The 19,165-nt window shown below is 48.8% G+C and overlaps 1 protein-coding gene across 1 annotated transcript in view; it reads left to right on the top strand.

Annotated features, from left to right (window-relative positions):
• Positions 1 to 19,165, top strand: part of FAM178B (family with sequence similarity 178 member B) — a gene marked incomplete at its 5' end in the record, with an annotated part of 98,716 nt that overhangs the window by 29,012 nt on the left and 50,539 nt on the right. The window contains 2 exon segments of the mRNA XM_081254603.1: positions 1,280 to 1,385; positions 4,921 to 5,005. Coding sequence (XP_081110729.1) covers positions 1,280 to 1,385; positions 4,921 to 5,005 — 191 coding nt within the window.

Genomic DNA, 19,165 nt, shown 5'->3' with positions numbered 1-19,165 from the left:
ATTTCTCTCTAGAGCCACAACTTTAAATGCTGTCTGAAATGTTCTTTGCCTGGATTTGGCCATTAAAAAAGAAGAACAAACATGAAGTTACTTTTTCATTTTCTGGAATCCTTATTAATTGCCTTTAGGACGTTATCTAGAAAGAGAGCAAAGAGGCATTCACCAAACACGGGCGGAGTAGGAGAATCCTACCCCACACCCAGCCTCCACGGGACACCCAGGCGTACAAGAGGGTGATGAAGTCCAGCCAGCACCTCTGAAACGAAGCACCTTCCACCAGAGGCCCTAAAACCACACAAAATCCATCAGCTCCTCGTTGTACAGGGACCTGGGATCCTGTGGGTCCAGAGGATCTTTCGGGGCAACAGTGTACTCAAAGCAGGGCTCCTCTCCATGCCAGCAGCTCCTGGAGGGAGGGAAAGGCCCCATCGGATCCAGTCGGGAATGGAATCGCAGGTTAGGGCCCCAGGAGCATGGAGAGTCTGAGCGCCCTTCCCCCTTGGCCCTGGGACCGTCGCTGCTCACGTGGTTTCCAAAGAATCCCACGTGGCACCCTTGGTTGTTATTTCTTTCCCCAAACTTCCCTGTCTTGGGCCCCTTTCTGTTACTTTCCCATCTTCTCAGGTGTCCCCTTTGTTTCGGAAAAACACAAGACGGGGCAGACACGCTCTGTGTAACCAGACCCCGGATGCTGGCTCCACGTGGGCCCCACGGGTAATTCTGTCCGCCCACTGCAGCCCGGAGCCCTCAGCTAAAAGGTGCGACTCCCAGGCCCTCTCCTCACCGCAACGCAGGTCCTTGTCGCAACCCTGGTAAATACCTCAGTTTCCTCCCACCCCCGTCAAATGGGAAGGACAAACTGTATTCCTCAGTCGTGTGTTTAAAACACTGTGAAGGGAGTGCCCTGGCAGTCCAGTGGTTGGGACTTAGTACTTTCACTGCCGTGGCCCGGGTTCGATCCCTGGTCGGGGAACTAAGATCCCGCATGCCGCACGGCGTGACCAAAGAAAAACCAAAACCAAACAAACAAAAAAACCCACTGTGACATGTATTCGTGGACAGCAGATGATTCTGATGGTGCCACGGGTTGTTTTACCTTCCAGCAGGTGCTTGCACCAGGGCTCCACCAGCAGTTTTGTCCAGAGCAGTGACTGACGCGCTTCCAGCATCCCGGTGAAGCGGAAATTTGAACCATCCCCCCGAACCCAGCCTCGCCGAGACAGGCGTGTTGAGAAGGCTCCCTCCCTGACCTCGCCCCTGTGTCCCTTCGCTCCCACAGCTCCCCGCCGGCCCAGCAGCTCTCCTTCCTGCGCAGCGGCCTCCTGAGCAGCCTCTACCTGGCCTCTGGCCACTGCCCCGTGCCCCTGCTCCGGTGGCTGTTCCAGGTGAGGACCGCGGCCTGCCGCCAGGTGGCGGGAGCGTGCCGGCACAACAGCCTGGGCAGGGCTGCTGGCAAGAGGGGCTGGGCACCCACCCTCTTCTGGCCTTGGGTGCTGCTGGGTTTGTCCCAGCTGAGGCTGGAGGAGGGAGGGAGGCTTGTGATGACTGAGACAGGGAGGTGCAGGGACCGGCTGTTGTCTCACAGGGTGTTGCTTTGCCCCCAGAGGCCCTCTGTGTGATTCCGGCTGGACCACTCAGCAGGTGCTCACACCTGCTTGCATTGTGTCCAGGCTCATCTCCAAGTCACAGGTCCTGGCCCTTGTCCCATGGGCAGCGGGAGCACAGCCCTGCAGCAGCCTTGCAGGTGTGAGGGCCCTGGTGAATTTTGAGCTGGGGTGCTCGGGTGTTTGCCTCCCGCTGTGGAGTTGTAGGTCAGCTGGAAAAGCCTAGAACAGCTGCTCTGTCTTCCCCTCCCTTCCGTTCTGGTTGCTGCCAGGGGGACATGCATTCTGCCCGGGGCTCAGAACCTTTGCACTGAGAAAGACGGTGAGAAGCCAGCAGGAAAGCCCGGGAACCAGCTGCTGGGATCTGAATGCAGGGCACGGGGATGCAGCCTTGGCCCCCACCCAGGACCTTCCCTTGTCCGGGGACCGGCAGGTCCCAAGTTCCAGCTGGTCCCGTTCCTGCCAGTTGGAGCCTGGACCCCAGCCGTAAATTAGAGCCACCATGCGGGGTGGATTGTTCTCAGAGCTCCTCGGCCTCGGCAGACTGGCTGCCTTCCAGAAAGAGCCCTCTGGCTATCTCTTCTTCCCTGCGGGCTCCTTCCCATCCGCCCTTCCCTGCCCCTCCCCCAGGCCCAGGCCACACGGGGAACAGAGTGGCCATTATTCTCTGTCCCCAGTCAGTGCAGGCTTCTCTCTCCTTGCACAGTTCACGACAGACGCAAAGTCGGGCATCGGAGGCACAAAGAGCCGGTCTGAGATGTCGCCCACAGAGGGTCCTTGTGTGACCCTGACACGGCGTGGAGGCGTGAGCGAGCCCCGCCTTGCCTCTCCCCCACCTCTGTCACCTTGGGGGGGGGTCCCCGAGAGCAGAGGAGCGAGCCCTGCTCCTCCACATACTACTGTGTGACTTGGGGAGTTATTCAACATCAGCTCCGTGCCTCAGTTTCCACTCTGTAAACTGGGGCCGGTAGTCCCACGCAAAGGCTGAATGAGGACATCCTGTGACCTGCCTTGTCCTTATAGTCCCCCGAGGTTCTGCCCAGGGTCTGGGCATCATCTGGAAGCAATGAAGTTAGCACAGAGGTCAGGTTCTCTCCATCTTCAACAAGGAGAAACGAAGCAGCTCCTCTCCCTGCTCACGGCTAAAGTCAGATCAGTGAAAGGGGTGCACTTGGCCTCGGAGGCCTCTTCCAGGGGAGACCCCGCCCGGCATCTTTGTCTCCGGAGGGGAAGGAGGACCGGAGCAGCTGCTGTCTGCCACTCACGTGATCACACTGCAGGCTTTAGGATGGGCTCTGACGTTTCCCTTCTGAGGTTTTGGTTTTCTTGTCACTTGGAACTTATTTTCCCACAGCAACAGTAGCATTGGTTCCTCTGCAGACCTTGGTTCAGGACAGGCTACCTGCTAAGCTCTAGGGACAGAAAGGTTCTGGAAATGGCGTCCCAGGTAGATGTGTAGAACGTGGCGATGGGGCTGCGCGTACTTCAGAGCCGCCCGCTGTTAGTGAGAGACACAAATCCACGGGGGCTGCCTGAAGCTGCTGGGGTGGGGGGCGCTCCGATGAAGGTGCAGTGGCAGTTCGTGGGATCCAAGGGCAGGGATACAGCTGGGCCTCAGGACGAGCTGGACCCGGGTTGGACAAGGGTCGGGATCCTAGGACAGGCTTTCGGCTTCTCTCTGTACCCCAGGCTCCATGGTTAAGTAAATTCCCAGGAAAGAGAATCTGATTGGCCTAAGAGGGTTCAGTGACCACCCCCAATCAAAGGCAGCTAGGGGAGCAGGCTCACAGGGCTGCTGGGGTCCCACGTGCATACCCAGGGTTGATTCTGAGAGCTAGGCGGTGGGGGAGTTGGGCAGACCGCTCCAACCCTGCTCTTCAACTGTCCCTTTGGAAAGGCCATCCTGTGTCCCCATGGGGACTAGTTCCTGCTGCCCGCCACCCTCCGTGAAGCCAGGGGCTTCAGTGGGGTGAACAGTGGGCGCTGGGTGAGTAGGCTTCAGCCTTCGTGCTCATGAACTGTGTGAGCTCGTCACGGGAGCCCTAGTGTATGCTTCCCAGGTGAGCCTTGCTGGGGAGGGTGGACAAAAGCAGGAAGCTTATGCTGTCAGTGAATTTATATTCCTGTTGGGGAACGATCACGTGTTCAACTATGAAAAAGTTAGGAAAGGAAGAGGGAGGCAGGGTTCTGGTGTCTTAGGTCAGATCCTTGGGAAGCAGGAAGCCGCCCCTGTGAGGGAGGGAGCGCAGCAGGGCCGGGGTGGAAGGAGAAGCTGAGTAGCAAAGCAAACGCGTGACAGGCCACGGCCAGTCCTGGGGGGCTCTGGAGCTGGGATTACCCTTTAGAGTTGTCCCATTTGAGGCAAGGGCTCCTGGCCTTTGGACCCGAGCATCGGCTAGTTATCAGACGAAGGCTGCACTTGGAGAGGGGGGTGTGACCTTGAGTGAGGGACTCCCTCTGTCCTAGGTCCATGCCCAGAGCAGCACTCAGCTCAGGGCCCTCAGCCAGCAGCAGTGCCCAGCCCGTGGGGGTGGGAGCCTCGGTCCTGAACCGAGCGCCCACTGCAGCGGGCTCTTCTCAGCACTCTCCGGAGGGAGGATGGTGTGCTGCACGGCGTGGCCTGGCCTCGCCTGTGTGTCCCCAGACTGGATGGCGCTGGTGGGGAGGGTGCATGTCTCCATGTCACACTCTGTTCACATTCCAAATCCCCAGCTGTGGCCGCAGACTCAAGGAGTGTTCGAATAAGAACCCCAGTGAGTTTGAGTCAGGTGGGTGCCCTGCCCACCCTCCCCCCACCAGCTTGTTGAGGATCCGCACTCAGTACCAAGGACCTCCCAGAGCCAGCGGTCTCCCGAGGCTCAGATGTTCGGAGTTAAGACACTGACCTGGAAGTGATGTGAGGGTCTGGAAGAGGGGCCGCACTTTACCTTGTACAGCTGACGGTAGTCAGTGCTTCTGAGCTCTTTCTCTTCCCTACACCGGTTCCTGCCCTGGAGGGGCGTGGCTGTGACCACAGGGAGTGAGGGGCAGAAGGACCAAGACTCCCACACACGGAGGTGGACACAGCAGGAGATTTCAAGTCACATAGACCTGGGATTGAATCCTGGCATTTCTGCTTCGTTGCTCTGTGACCCTGGGGAAGTTGCTTGACCTCTCTGAGCTTGGTTGCCTCATCTGTAAAGTAGCAATAATGACAATGTCCTTCTGTGTGGATTTGTGAGGATTAAATGGGATTTATTTAATATGGCGTAATAAAGGTTTCTGCTGTTACTCCATAGGAATGACCCAGCTAACCTGTTTTTTTTTCTCCTCGTAGCTGCTGACATGGCCTCCAGAAACTTCTTTGGGAGCCTTTGGTCTCCTGTGGGACCTCAGCATGGATGGGCTCTTCCGTCAGTATGGTCAGTACCTCGGGTGCGGGGCGGCAGCTTGCATGCTGGGCACCCAAGCTCAAGAGCCTACATAGTATTCAGCTCCAGCCCAGTGTGTGGGAGAGGTGCTAGTGGGGACGTTGCATCACCGGGACACGGAGACATCAGGCCATCTTTGGCTCTGGCTCCTGCATTAGTAAAAAGCTGAGCCAACGGGCTCCCCAGCACCTTATCTGGCCTCAGATCCACGTCACCGGGGCCAAGTCCAGGCTGACTTCACAGACTTAGGATCCCGGAACAGTCTGGAAGGTGGGTTCTCTAGATTTACGAGGACAGCTTGCCTCCAGCTTCTTCCTGAGAGCCCCAGTTTGCTTGGGTGGGTTCCAGGAACATCTGCATCACATCAGGGAAGCTCTTTGGGTTGGAGTCACCAAGGGGGAGGGCCCTGAAGCTGTGCCCCTACCCGCAGCCCTCCTCAGCTCCTAGGGCATCAGTGGAGCCCCTAAGTTTGGACTGGGCTGGAGTGAGAGCCTTGAGTCTGTACCTTGGTCCTGACATGTAAGGGATACACTTAAGTTATTTTTATTTGTTTTTTTAGTTTATTTATTCATTTTTGGCTGCATTGGGTCTTCGTTGCTGCGCACGGGCTTTCTCTAGTTGCGGTGAGCGGGGGCTACTCTTTGTCGTGGCGCGCGGGCTTCTCATTGCGGTGGCTTCTCTTGTTGCGGAGCACGGGCTCTAGGCGCGTGGGCTTCAGTAGTTGTGGCACGTGGGCTCAGTAGTTGTGGCTCTCGGGCTCTAGAGTGCAGGCTCAGTAGTTGTGGCGCACGGGCTTAGTTGCTCCGCGGCATGTGGGATCTTCCCAGACCAGAGCTCGAACCCGTGTCCCCTGCATTGGCAGGCGGATTCTTAACCACTGCACCACCAGGGAAGTACCTGAGTCACTTTTATCCTTTCAGATGTTCAGAGTTCCACAGAAGCAATTAGTTTCCCCTTTTGTGGCTGCACCCTTCCCGGGCTGTCATCATTTGGTGCCTGAACCTAGACACTTTGGCACCAAAAAATATCATGTAACCGATTGAAAGCTGCTTAGGGCAGACAGTGAGAGGGATCCACAGGTTTCCAGACCACGCCCTTGCCCCCCAGCTGCAGTCTGCCCACCTCCTGCTAAAACACTGAATCACGTAGCTCTGAAGGCCAAGGTTATAGACCCATGATGCACCATTAACCCCACCACCACCACCGGCAACCAGCCCTTTGAATTTCTGCTTTTGTGCCTCCCCTCCTTCAGGCGTTGGCTGAGCTGGGGGCCATCTGTCACATTAGAGCATTCCAGACTCCTCCAGCTCCCCCCTCCCCCGCCCCTGCCCCTACGCCTGGGACCCTCTAACTGAGGTTCTCTGAATAGCACCAGTCTCAGCCTCCTCTCCCTTTGCATAACCTCTGCCCCTGCAGCCTGGGCTGCCCTTTCGCGCCCCTGTGGCCGCCTCTGCGGCAGGCCTGCCCTTTGGGGAATAGAGGCCTCCCTTGTCCCACTCTTCTCCTGCGCGAGGTGGTCTGTGTCTCCTCCCGCAGAGGCAGAGGGGACGTCCCACTCTTCTTTGCTTCTTGCCCCATTGTCCCTGATTCGCCCTCCACTGGGAGGGGGTGGAGCCGGGAACGGGCCCTTGAGTTCAGCTCTGGTAGCTCATTCCACTGCAGAGCCGTTCTCCCGGCATTAAGGTTGGGGGCGGGGGAGGATGTCTCTTTCCCTCCCGTTGGAATAGAGACTGGGCCACAGAATGCCGTGCCCAGGGTCAGGATCTTGATTGGTTTGGGCAAAGGCAAAGGCCTGGTTCGCAAAAGAAGGGAAAGCAGGGACTATTTGTACCCCCGTGTTCACAGCAGCATTACTCACAACAGCCAAATGGCAGAAGGGACCCAAATCCCAATCGTCCACTGACGCCTGAATGGATAAGCAAAATATGGTCTATACATGCAGTGGAGTATTATTCAGCCTTAAAAAGAAAGGAAATTCTGGGACTTCCCTGGTGGTCCAGTGGTTAAGACTTCGCCTTCCAATGCAGGGGGTGTGGGTTCCATCCCTGGTCAGGGAGCCAGGATCCCACATGCTTGGCAGACAAAAAACCAAAACATAAAACAGAAGCAACATTGTAACAAAATCAATGAAACATTTAAAAATGGTCCACATCCAAAAAAGGAAGGAAATTCTGTCACAGGCCACATCGTGGATGGACCTTGAGGACATTATGCTAAGTGAAATAAGCCAGCCACAAAAGGACAAATACTGTAGGATTTCTCTTATATGAAGTACCTAGAGTAGTCAAATTCATAGAGGCAGAAAGTAGAATGGTGGTTGCCAGGGGCTAGGGGAGGGGGAATGGGAGGTTAGTTGTTCATGGGTACAGAGTTTCAGTTTGGGATGATGAAAAAGTTCTGGAAATGGGTAGTGGTGATGGTGAACAATGTGAATGTACTTAACACTGCTCAACTGTACACTTAAAAATGGTTAAGGGCTTCCCTGGTGGCGCAGTGGTTGGGAGTCTGCCTGCCGATGCAGGGGACACGGGTTCGTGCCCCGGTCCGGGAAGATCCCACATGCCGCGGAGCAGCTGGGCCCGTGAGCCATGGCCGCTGAGCCTGCGCGTCCGGAGCCTGTGCTCCGCAACGGGAGAGGCCACAGCAGTGAGAGGCCCGTGTACCGCAAAAAAAAAAAAAAAAAACCCAAAAATGGTTAAGATGAAAAAAAATGGTTAAGATGGCAACTTTTACGTTATGTGTTTTTTACATAATTTTTAAAAAGTAAAGGCCAAGTCCAGAGTCAAGAGCCAGGTGCCAGGAGAGAATCTACCAAAAGCTGGAACTGGAAATCAACTGCCAGTTCAGGGAGCATTTGTATGGTTAAATTAGATCCAGGATTGATGCAAAAGGAAGTCATGTTTCTCAGATCTGTCAACGCCTTGAGGTGCTCTGAGTGTCCTTGTCCTCTGTGGGGCACTGCCCTCTGGAGCAGAACTGTGGGGCTTTGGCTCTGTGACTGGTACGTGAGTCTTCAAGTTGCCTGGCCTTTCTCTTTCGTAAAATGGGGGAGACTTGCAGGTGTGTAAATTTCCACCTTTTTCTGGAATATGTAGCTGACCAGAAGTTCTTCCCAGATTATCCCGGGAAAGGTCTTACACAATCGCCTTCATCACAGCATGCTTCCTGAGTCAGGGGAGAGCCCGGGTGGGTCCGGGTCTCTGGCAGGGCCTGGGATCCAGGCTTCCGAGTTGACCGTCATGGGTGTGCTCCGGGCGACTGGGGCTAAGGGCTGAGAGCCCAGCGATCGCTGGAGGATTGGAGTAAGGTGGGAATTGTTTTCCTGGTTTAAGAAGATGGTTCCTGCCCTCAGGGGGCTGATAGGTGGGAGGGGATTAAGTGTCCAATTACAATAGGAGATAGAGAGGAAGCAGAGGCAGAAGTGTGGGAAACTACTTCTAGTTAGATGGCGGAGGCAGGAATCGGGACGTGCTTTGTAGAAGAGGGAGCGGTTGATTCATCTCTCAAAAGGCGTGTAGGGCAGGGATTGCAAACTCGGTTGCAGTGGGGACCTAGTGAGATCAGTGACTAGAGAGCTCCTGGCCTGTCTGAAGAGGCTGGCTGGTTCCGTGTTGCCAGATCTGTCCATTTTCAAGAGATGCTGTGTTTTAGTTGGGATGTACTTGGACTCTAAGTAACAGATGTCCAATTAAGAACAGTTTATCATCTCACATGACAGGAAATCCAGAAGCAGGTTGTTCCATGGTATGTTCAACAGATTTGCATCACCAGGGCTCTGGCTTAGCTTGTGTCTCCCTTCCCACTGCTTCCCCTGAAGGCTGCAAAATGGCTTCTGTAGCTCCAAGCATCATCATGTTCTCACAAGACAGCAGTGTTCAAGGCAGAAAGGATAAGGATGAGGGATAAGAGATCATTGCTTCTTATATTTTTTCTCTCTTTTTATGAGGACATTCTTTCCATTTTGTTTCATTAGACAGAACTGGATCACAGGCTCTAGAAGACCCCTTCTAACTGCCGGTACCCTTTGAACACCGTGGCTTTGTCTAAAGAATTTTCAGCCTCATGAATCCTATACCTCCAGGGTAGAATCCAGGAGACTCTTTTTTTCCAGCCTCCTTTCAAATATTTGAATTTTTAGTTTTGGAATTTCCATTTAGTCCTTTATTGTTTTTTTTATAGTTTCTGTTTCTCTATTGGGATTTCTTATTTGTTCATTCAATATGAGCATATTTTCATTTACCATCTTGAGCACAGTCATAATAGCTGCTTTAAATCTTTGTAATTCTAACATCTGGAGCATCTAATTCACTACATGGAAAATTAAGTATGAAAGGGAACATTTATTGAGAATGAGTCAAGAAATCATACCAAGTAAATACCAGGGCTCTTTGTCCTAGATCTCTTTAGGATATTTTCCAGAACCGTTCATGTAGAATTGCCTGCTGATTGCAGCCTGGCTTCCCTACCTAACCTAGAACACTCGCAGAGCCGTGCAGGTGAGGTGTCCTGGAGCTTAAGCTTCATGAGCTTTAAGGTCAATTGGTTTTTGACATATAATAAAACTGTTTTCTGCTCAAACAGCCAGAGCCTGTTTCTGTTGCTGTGGCTCTCCACCATGGGATGATGTGGTTCCTCCACTGGGGTGGACCCACTTGCCCTAAGCAGACACCAGGACGAAACCAGCGTTCCCTTCCTGGGGGAGCATGGCTCTTGGATAGGCAGCCAGCAGAATCTATTGTAGCCAGAATACGGATGTTTATGTGAAATCTCCTGTTGGTAACTAATTCTGTTAAAAAACAAAACCCAAAAAAACCCCACTGTGAACCCATCTGCAGACTATTTGACTGTAGATAGAATACAGCTCTACTGGTTTGCAGCCCTGGGCATAGCCCTGGCTGTGGAGAGATTCGGGGGAAGCCAGGAGCAGCGAGAGTGGGACTTCCTTTAAGGGACCGAGTAGGAGATAAGACTGGACGTTTCGGGCCAGATCTTGGAGGACAGTGGGGGCCATTACAGGTGTAGTGAAGCTTCATTAATATTTGGCAAGACCAGGACAGATTGTTGTTGTCGTCGTTGTTATTTAGATATAATTCATGTACCATATAATTCACCCTTTTAAAGTGTATGATTCAGTATGATTTGCAGAGCTGTTCAGCCATCACCACTATCTAATTCTGGAACATTTTCATCACCCCCCCCAAAAGAAACCTCAGACCTCAGCAGTCACTGCCCACTCCCCACTCCTCCCAGCCCCCTGGTAACCTCTAATCTACCTTCTGTCTCAGTGGACTTGCTTATTCTGGACATTTCATGTAAATGAAATGGGACAATATGTGACCTTTTGTGCCTGCTTCTTTTACTTAGCATAACGTTTTCAAGGTTCATGCATGTCGTAGCATTCCTTTTTACGGCCGAATAATATTGCATTTTATGGCTCTACCACATTATATCCATTCATCAGTTGATGGGCACTTGGGTCGTTTCCACTTTTTGGCCCTTGTGAGTAACACTACTGTGAACATTCGCACACAAGTGTTCATGGGGACATATGTTTAGTTCTCACTGGTATATGCTTAGGAGTGGAATTGCTGGGTAATACGGTGGCTCTATGTTTAACCTTTTGAAGGACTGCCAGACTATTTCCTGAAGTGGCTGCGTCATGTTACATTCCCACCAGCCATGTCTGAGGGTTCCAATTTCTCCACATCCTTGCCAACATCTGTTATCGTCCATCTCTTGATAATAGTCACACTAGTGGGTGTGAAGTGATATCTCCTTGTGGGTTTGGGTTTGCATTTCTCTAATGACTAAGCATGTTGAGCACCTGTTCCTGTACTTGTTGGCCATTTGTATATCTTCTTTGAGGAAGTATCTATTCAAATGCTTTGCTCATTTTTTGATTGGATTGTTTGTATTTTTTTGCTGAGTTGCAGTTCTTTATATACTCTGGATATTAGACCCTTACCAGATGTGTGAGTTGCAAATGTTTTCTCCCATTTTGTGGGTTATCTTTCCATTCTTTTGACGGTGGCCTTTGATGCACAGAAGTTTTTAATTTTGATAAAGTCTAATTTAGCTGTTTTTTTCTATTGTTGCCTATACATTGATGTCAAGCAAGACACCACTGCCTAGTCCAAGGTCATGAAGATGTTCCCTTATGTTTTTTTTTTTAGTTTATTTATTTATTTATTTTTGGCTGCGTTGGGCCTTTTTTGCTGCGCGTGGGCTTTCTCTAGTGGCGGCGAGCGGGGGCTCCTCTTCGTTGCAGTGCGCATGCTTCTCATTGAGGTGGCTTCTCTTGCTGCGGAACATGGGCTCTAGGCATGTGGGCTTCAGTAGTTGTGGCTCACGGGCTCTAGGGTGCAGGCTCAGTAGTTGTGGCGCACGGGCTTAGTTGCTCCGTGGCATGTGGGGTCTTCCTGGACCAGGGCTTAAACCCATGTCCCCTGCATTGGCAGGTGGATTCTTAACCACTGCACCACCAGGGAAGTCCCTCCCTTATGTTTTATTCTGAGAATTCTATAGTTTTAACGTTTCCATTTAGGTCTTTGATCCATTTTGAGTTGATTTTTGTATATGGTGCGAGATAGGGGTACTGCTTCAGTCTTTTGCATGTGGATATCCACTTGTCCCAGGACCATTTGTTGAAAGACTGTTCTTTGCCACAGTGAGTTATCTTGGCACCCTTGTTGAAAATCAGTTGACCATGGGTGTACGAGTTTATTTCTGGACTCTCAGTTCTATTCCATTGATATATATGTGCGTGTGCGTGTGTGTGTGTGTGTGTGTGTGTGTATACACACACATATTTGTCCTTATGCCAGTACTGCAAATTCTTGATTATGGTAGCTTGTAGTAAGTTTTGAAATTGGGAAGTGTGAGTTCTCCAACTTCGCTCTTTTCAAAATTGTTTTGGCTATCCTGGGTCTCTTGTATTTCCATATTAATTTTAGGATTGGCTTATTAGTCTCTGCAAAAATGACAGCTGGGCTTTCGATAGTGATTGTGTTGAATCTGTAAGTGACTGAGTGTTACTGCCATCTTAATAATACTGAGTCTTCTTAATCCATGAGCAGGAGATATTTGTCCATTTATTTAGATCTTTCATTTCTTTCAAGAATGTTTTGTAGTTTTCAGTGTACAAGTCTTACACTTCTTTTGTTAAATTTATTCCTAATTATTTTATTCTTTTTGATACTATCGTAAGAGGAATTCTTTTCTTCATTTTCTTTTCAGATCATTCCTTGCTAGTGTGTAGGCATACAACAGATTTTTGTGTATTGACCTTGTATCCTGCAACCTTGCTGAACTCGTTTATTAGCTCTAATAGTTTTTTTTTTTTTTTATGGCAGAGTTTGGTTCTGAAAGCAAACATATTCTTGTGCAACTAATTGCTTGCGAGAAATGACCTCATGTTTCTCTAACAAACATGTTTTGGCTGTGCTAGTGTTGGACTGGCCAGTAACCCAGTGCCAATCATACTGACTAGGCAGCTGTGCCTGGAGAAGAGCAGCTCTGTCAGTGAGATCGAAACACTTTGGAAGAGAAGTAAAACAGGTGGAGCTCCTTTCCCGCTAGTTTCCAAGACAATGTTGTTCCTTCTGACTCACTCATTCCATTCCCTGCCAGCTTCTATGATAGTTGTGTGGGAAGGGGGGAATATAACGAAATAAGAGACCCTGGCCAGTACATTCTTTGGATGTTTTTTAAGTGGGCGAGAAATTTAGCTCTCAGAACAAATTCGTTTTGTTTTCATGAGCTGTGTCTTTGGACACTTTGTCCTTCCTCACTTGGTCACCATGCTTTTCCCTTTGTCCCCAGAGCCAGAGCTCCAGGGTCGTAGTTTCTCTTGGGCGAGCCCCGTTTTGTGGGTGGCTTTCCTTTCTGTCATTGCTTGCTTGCATCCTCTCTCCTCCCCCTTCTCAACCTTCCTTCCTTCCTCCTTCCCAGATAATATCTATAAGGTAGCTTCTTGTAAAAAGAATAACACAAACCAAAAGATGACCAATAAGCTCACTAGCCAATGGAACCCGGTTTTATTTTTTCAAAAGTGCCCTACGTACCAAGTGCTGAAAATTCAAATACAAGAGAAAGGTGCAAAGTGAAAAGCGAACGCCTCCCTCCCTTCCCTCTCCCCAAGTGCTCAATAGTAACAGTTTCTCGTGATGATTTCCAGGAACAGAATTAATGCACAATCCACATAATATATGTTTTGATATTTACAGGTTGTATTTACACCCCCTCTCTTCCGTCATTTCGGTATTCATCTGAAATTGCCTCCAGTGGAGAGTTTCTAAGAGTTTCCCAGCTCTCTCCCTGGGTGTCAGGAGAGGCCACAGCCCACATAGCACAAGTTGGACAGGGTTTTCTCCAGAGTCGGGGGTCCTGGAGGTAGATGAGCCCCCAGGGTGTGAAAAGAAAACATTAACATTTACATTTTAACTCATCTTAAAAAAAAAACAGTTTTGTTGAGGCATAATCAACATACATTAACCTATACACATTTAACGTGTACAACTTACACACAAAACACAGGTATATACCCATAAAACTGTCACCACAATCAAAAAATAATATCCGTTGTCCCCTGCCCTCCAAGTTTTCTTGTGCCTCTTTGTAATTAATTCATCTCTCTCCCCTTTTGTCTCTAAGAAACCACCGATCTACTTCTTGTCACTCTAGATTAGTTTGCGTTTTCTTTAATTTTATATAAATGGAACCATGCAGTAGGTACTCTTTTTTGGGGGGGGGTCTGGCTTCTTTCAATTACTTTGAAATTCACACGTGTTATTGTGTGTATCAATAGTTTATCCCTTTCAATAGCCGGGTGGTATTCTGTTGCGGGGCAGTACCACAGTTTGTTCATCCAGTCACCTCTTGGTGGACATTTCGGTTGTTTTCAGTTTGGGGGCTATTAAAATAAAGCTGTTATAAACATTGTTATGCAAGTCTTCGTGGGGAGGTCCCTTAGGGTAAACATCTACAAGTGGATAGGCTGGGTCATACGATAAATGCGTGTTTAAGTTGTTAAGACATTGCCAAACTATTTTTCTCTAAGTGGTCATACCATCTCCACCAGCAGTGAGGGGGAGTTCCATTTGCTACATCTTCCCTACCACTTGGTATAGTCAGTCTTTTTAAGAAGTATGTAGCGGTAGCTCATTGTGTTTTAATTTGCATTTCCCTAAAACCTGATGATCTTTGCATAGGCTTATTTGCCATCTGTATATCTTTATTTTTTATAAATTTATTGTATTTATTTATTTTTGGCTGCACTGGGTCTTTGTTGCTGCGCGTGGGCTTTAGCTGCAGCTAGTGGGGGCTACTTTTTGTTGCGGTGCACGGGCTTCTCATTGCAGTGGCTTCTCTTGCTGCGGAGCACGGGCTCTAGGCGCGCGGGCTTCAGTAGCTGTGGCTCGCAGGCTCTAGAGCGCAGGCTCAGCAGTTGTGGTGCACAGGCTCAGTTGCTCCGCGGCACGTGGGATCCTCCCGGACCAGGGCTCGAACCAGTGTCCCATGCATCAGCAGGTGGATTCTTAACCACTGCGCCAGCAGGGAAGCCCCATATAGTTTGTGCTTTTAACATCATATTTAAGAAATATTTGTGAAATGTGTGTTACTGAGATCTTTTCCTATCTTCTTCTAAAAGTTTTATAATTTGGTTTTATAATTTATAATTAAAATAAGTTTTATAACTTATAATTAGCCTTTCATTTAGGTCAGTGATCCATTTCCAGTTAATTATGTTTATGGTGTAATTTAAGGTTAATTTTTTTACATATGGCTATCCAATTGTTCCAACACCATTTGCTGAAAAGATTATCCTTTCTGAATTGAATTACCTTGGCACCTTTATCAGAAGTCAGTTGATAATGTATGTGTGGGTCTGTTTCTGAACGCTATTCTGTTTCATTGATTTTTATGTCTTGATTACTGTAGCTTTATAAGTGTTGAAATCAGATCGTTTGAATTCTTCAACTTTGCTCTTTTTCGAAATTGTTTTGGTTCTTCTAGGTCCTTTGCATTCTCATATAAATTTTAGAATGAGCTTGTCATTTTCTATAAAACAAAACAAAACAAAATACCGCTGCAGTCTTTATTGGGATTGCACTGAATCTATTGACCAGTTTGGGGGAAATTGACAGTATTAAGTCCTCCAATCCATGAACATGGGATATCCTCCCATTTATTTGAACCTTCTTTAGTTTCTTTCAACATTTCAGTATACAAGTCTTGCAATTCTTCTGCTAAATTTGTTCCTAAATATTGTATTTTTGATGCTATTGTAAATGGAATTGTTTTCTTAATTTCATTTTCAAATTATTCATTTCTAGTGTACTGATAGACACTTGATTTTTGCAGATTGGCCTTGTATCCTACAATCTTAATAAACTTGTACTTTGCTGATAATTTTTATCAGGAATGTATATTGGATTTTGAGATGATTATATGGTTTTTCTTCTTTAGTCTCTTAATATGGGGAATTACACTGACTGATTTTCGAATGTTTATTCCTTCATCCTTGCATTCTGGAATAAATCCTATTTGGTCATGATATATTAATTTTTTATGTATTGTTGGATTCAACTTGGTAAATTTTTGCTGAGAACTCTTACATTTATGTGCATGAAAGATATTTGTCTGTACTTTTCTCTTTCTGGTTCTGGTATCAGAGTAATGCTGGTTTCATAGAATATGTTAAGAAGTATTCCCTCCTCCTCAATTTTCTGGAAGAGTTTGTGTAGAACTGGTATTATTTCTTCCTTAAATGTTTGGTAAAATTAGCCAGTGAAGCCATCTGAGCTTTGTTTCATTGTGGGAAGATTTTAAACTACAAATCTGATTTTTAAAAATATATATATGGTTATTTATGATATCTGTTTCTTCTTAAGTAAGCTTTGTTAGTTTGTGTCCATTCATCTTAACTGTCAAATTTATTGATATAGACTTTTTCATAATATTCTCTTATTATCCTTTTTTAAAACGTATTTATTTATATTTTATTTTTGGCTGCATTAGGTGCGTGGGCTTCAGTAGTTGTGGCTTGTAGGGCTCTAGAGCACAGGCTCAGTAGTTGTGGCACGTGGGCTTAGTTGCTCCGAGACATGTGGGATCTTCCCCGACCAGGGCTTGAACCCATGTCCCCTGCACTGGCAGATGGATTCTTAACCACTGAGCCACCAGGGAAGTCCTTATTATCCTTTTAATGTCTGTTGAATCAATGATGGTCTCTTTCTCACTCTGATATTGGTAATTTGCGTTTCTCTCTACTTCCTGATCGGTCAGGTCACAGGTTTATCAACTTTATTGATCTTCTCAAAGAACTAGCTTTTGGTTTCATTTATTTTCCTTACAGTTTTTTGTTTCTGTTTCACTGATTTCTGCTCTTACCTTTATTTCCTTTCTTCTGCTTGTTTTGGGTTTGATTTGCTTCCCTTCCCACTGCCCCCCCCCCAGTTTCTTAAGGTGGAAACTTAGATCACTGTAGCTCATCTTAAGTTCTCTTTTTAATATGTTATATCACATACATAAGATATTAGTATCACTGTGCAATTACATAGCTTATAAATGTGTATTTGTTGGAGGTATAACTTAAAAAATTTTAATGACAGATACGTACCATCAAAAAAGTTTGAAGACCAGCAGACCTAAATGAGAAGGAAATCCAAAAAAGAGGGGATATATGTATATATAGAGCTGAATCACTTTGCTGTACAGTATAAACTAACACAATATTGTAAAGCAACTATACTCCAGTTAAAAAAAAAAAAAAAAAGTTTGGAGACCAGCAAAAGCATTCTTTGATTGGAGCTCTGAGCAGACTCATTATGGGAAATTTTGAGCAGCGACATATCATGGGAACACAGGGATGCATGATTGGTGATGGCGTGTAGGATGGGGTGGATGGAGTGGAGTCAGGGTGTCCGACAGTCACTCCCTTGGCAAAACCCTGCAGCAGCGTTGGAGTGGCATCAGGACACAGGTGGAATTGGGCAGTCAGATGCCCAGTTCTCACCTGAGGAGCCAGCACTGAGCACCAACGGTTGTTTTCAGTTAGCAGCAATTATGTATGTGAAACACCTGGTGTACAGGGGATACTCAAAATGATAGCTGTTATCAAAACAAAAATGGGGCTTCCCTGGTGGCGCAGTGGTTAAGAGTCCGCCTGCCGATGCAGGGGACATGGGTTCGTGCCCCAGTCCGGGAAGATCCCACATGCCGCAGAACGGCTGGGCCCGTGAGCCATGGCTGCTGGGCCTGCGCGTCCAGAGCCTGTGCTCCGCAATGGGAGAGGCCCCAATGGTGAGAGGCCCACGTACCGCAAAAAAAAAAAAAAAAAAAAAATGTACTTCTTTATAAATCGGAGATCATTAGAGAAACTGAAGGAACTAAGCAGCGCAAATGTTCTAAATACTGTCTGTACCTCTTCTTAATTTTTGTAGTTCTGTTTTGGCCATTTATCTCTCAGCCTTTTCTCAGCTGGTTGGTTTTTGTTTTTCTTTTTGTTTCCTCGCATGGTTTTCAAGCAGTCAAAACCCCCTTAGTTCTATAAGATCCGGTTGACGCTTTCTACTCTTCGCAGTCTTACGAGGAGTTGTCCTCCCTTCACCTGATCTGTCTCCCATGGAGGGCGGGGCAGTCTCCAGCTGGAGTGGCAGAAAGCAATCCATCCAGAGCCCCTGGAGCCTCCCGGACTGGAGGCCCAGCCTGTGGACAGTGGCCTCTCAGGGCTCCACATGGCCTTGTTATTCGTGGATCACACGTGGGCAAGGAGCACTTACGTGCCAGGCCCGGGGCCCACTCTGTGCCCATGTGTGGGTGCCCTTCACTTCTGAACTTCACAGGGCAGGTGCCTGTATCCCCAGGCCCCGAGAGTCAGGCCGGGATCCAGGTCTGCCGCCCCAGCACCCTGGTGCTGCAAGAGTGTTGTGTAGACCCACATGGGCAGGAAGACACGTTGAGGACCACCTGGGAGAGATCCCCACCCGGCACCAGCTCCCTCGGAACTGTGAACTATCGTTGGCTCAGCACGGCCCCTCCAGAGCCCTCAACTGGAACACGACAATAACAGTAATTCAGCTTCATAATTGATCCTCACTTTTGAAACATGTTATTGTCTGTGGTGATGATAAAAGTAGTTTCATTAAGAATAGTAGCTAACATTTCTAGAGGGCTCGTGCCAGGCACCCAGGGCTTTGCCAGTCTCATTGTCACCACAACCATCCAACAAGTAGATACTATTATTTTCCCATTTTACAGATAATTAGGGGGCTGGAAAGCCTGAGCTTCATACTCTCTGTATGGAGTGCACAGTTTCCTGTGTGGTCAGCCTGACCCCCCAGTCCAGCTCATTTTACCTTTTTCTCCGTCTTGCTCTCTGTGCTCCGGCCTCACTGACCTTCTTTTCCCCACCCCCGATCTGTCCTCCTGCTGCAGGACCTTTGCATGTGCCGGTTTCTCCACCCGGGATCTCCCTTCCCTCCTCCCAGCAGCTCCCTGGCTTTTGCCTTCTTCACTCCACCTCTTCCTTGGGCTCACACGGCCTCTCTAGCATTGCCTCCCGAGGCAGGTCTGCACTGCCCCCCTCTCCCACCCCCCATCCAGCCCCGCCTTCCTCTACTCCCACTATCCCTTTCCCACTCTTTGTGGCTCTGGTTATAGCTGATGTGTGGATTCTTTGATTCATATTGTCTCTCCCGATGGGCTGTGAGCCCCAGAGCTCAGGGACCATGTCTTTGCTCGTTTTTGTTTTAGCCTTCACTTGCGTTCCTGGCAGCTCCATGAGCCGAGTGTACACAGTAGGACGTGGACTATATCCGTTGAATGAATGGCCACGTCTCCGGGACCGTGTGTGTTGCCCACAGCAGACGTCAGCATCTCTCCCCACCAGGCCCTCTGAAACCCCGCGGTCAGTCAGCTGGGGAGCTGCCTGTCTGCTCCTCCAAGGTCAGGACACGGGGTCCGCGGGCCCCGTGGGGACCAGCATGCGTGCTTTACCCCAGCTCAGCGGGCATCTCCCTGCTCCCTGGACCTTTGACTCTGACCCACCACCTGTACAGCCGGGTCACAGGGTGCCGCTCCATGAGCTGCTGGGCTCATGTAGCTTTGCTTTCCCAGAACACACGTAGAATAGTACTGGCACAGGATTTT

Source organism: Mesoplodon bidens (genome assembly GCF_964165515.1).
Source record: "Mesoplodon bidens genome assembly, chromosome: 14".
NCBI lineage: Eukaryota > Metazoa > Chordata > Mammalia > Artiodactyla > Ziphiidae > Mesoplodon > Mesoplodon bidens.
Note: the sequence above shows the minus strand (reverse complement) of the source record. Positions and strands in the feature narration are given on the sequence as shown.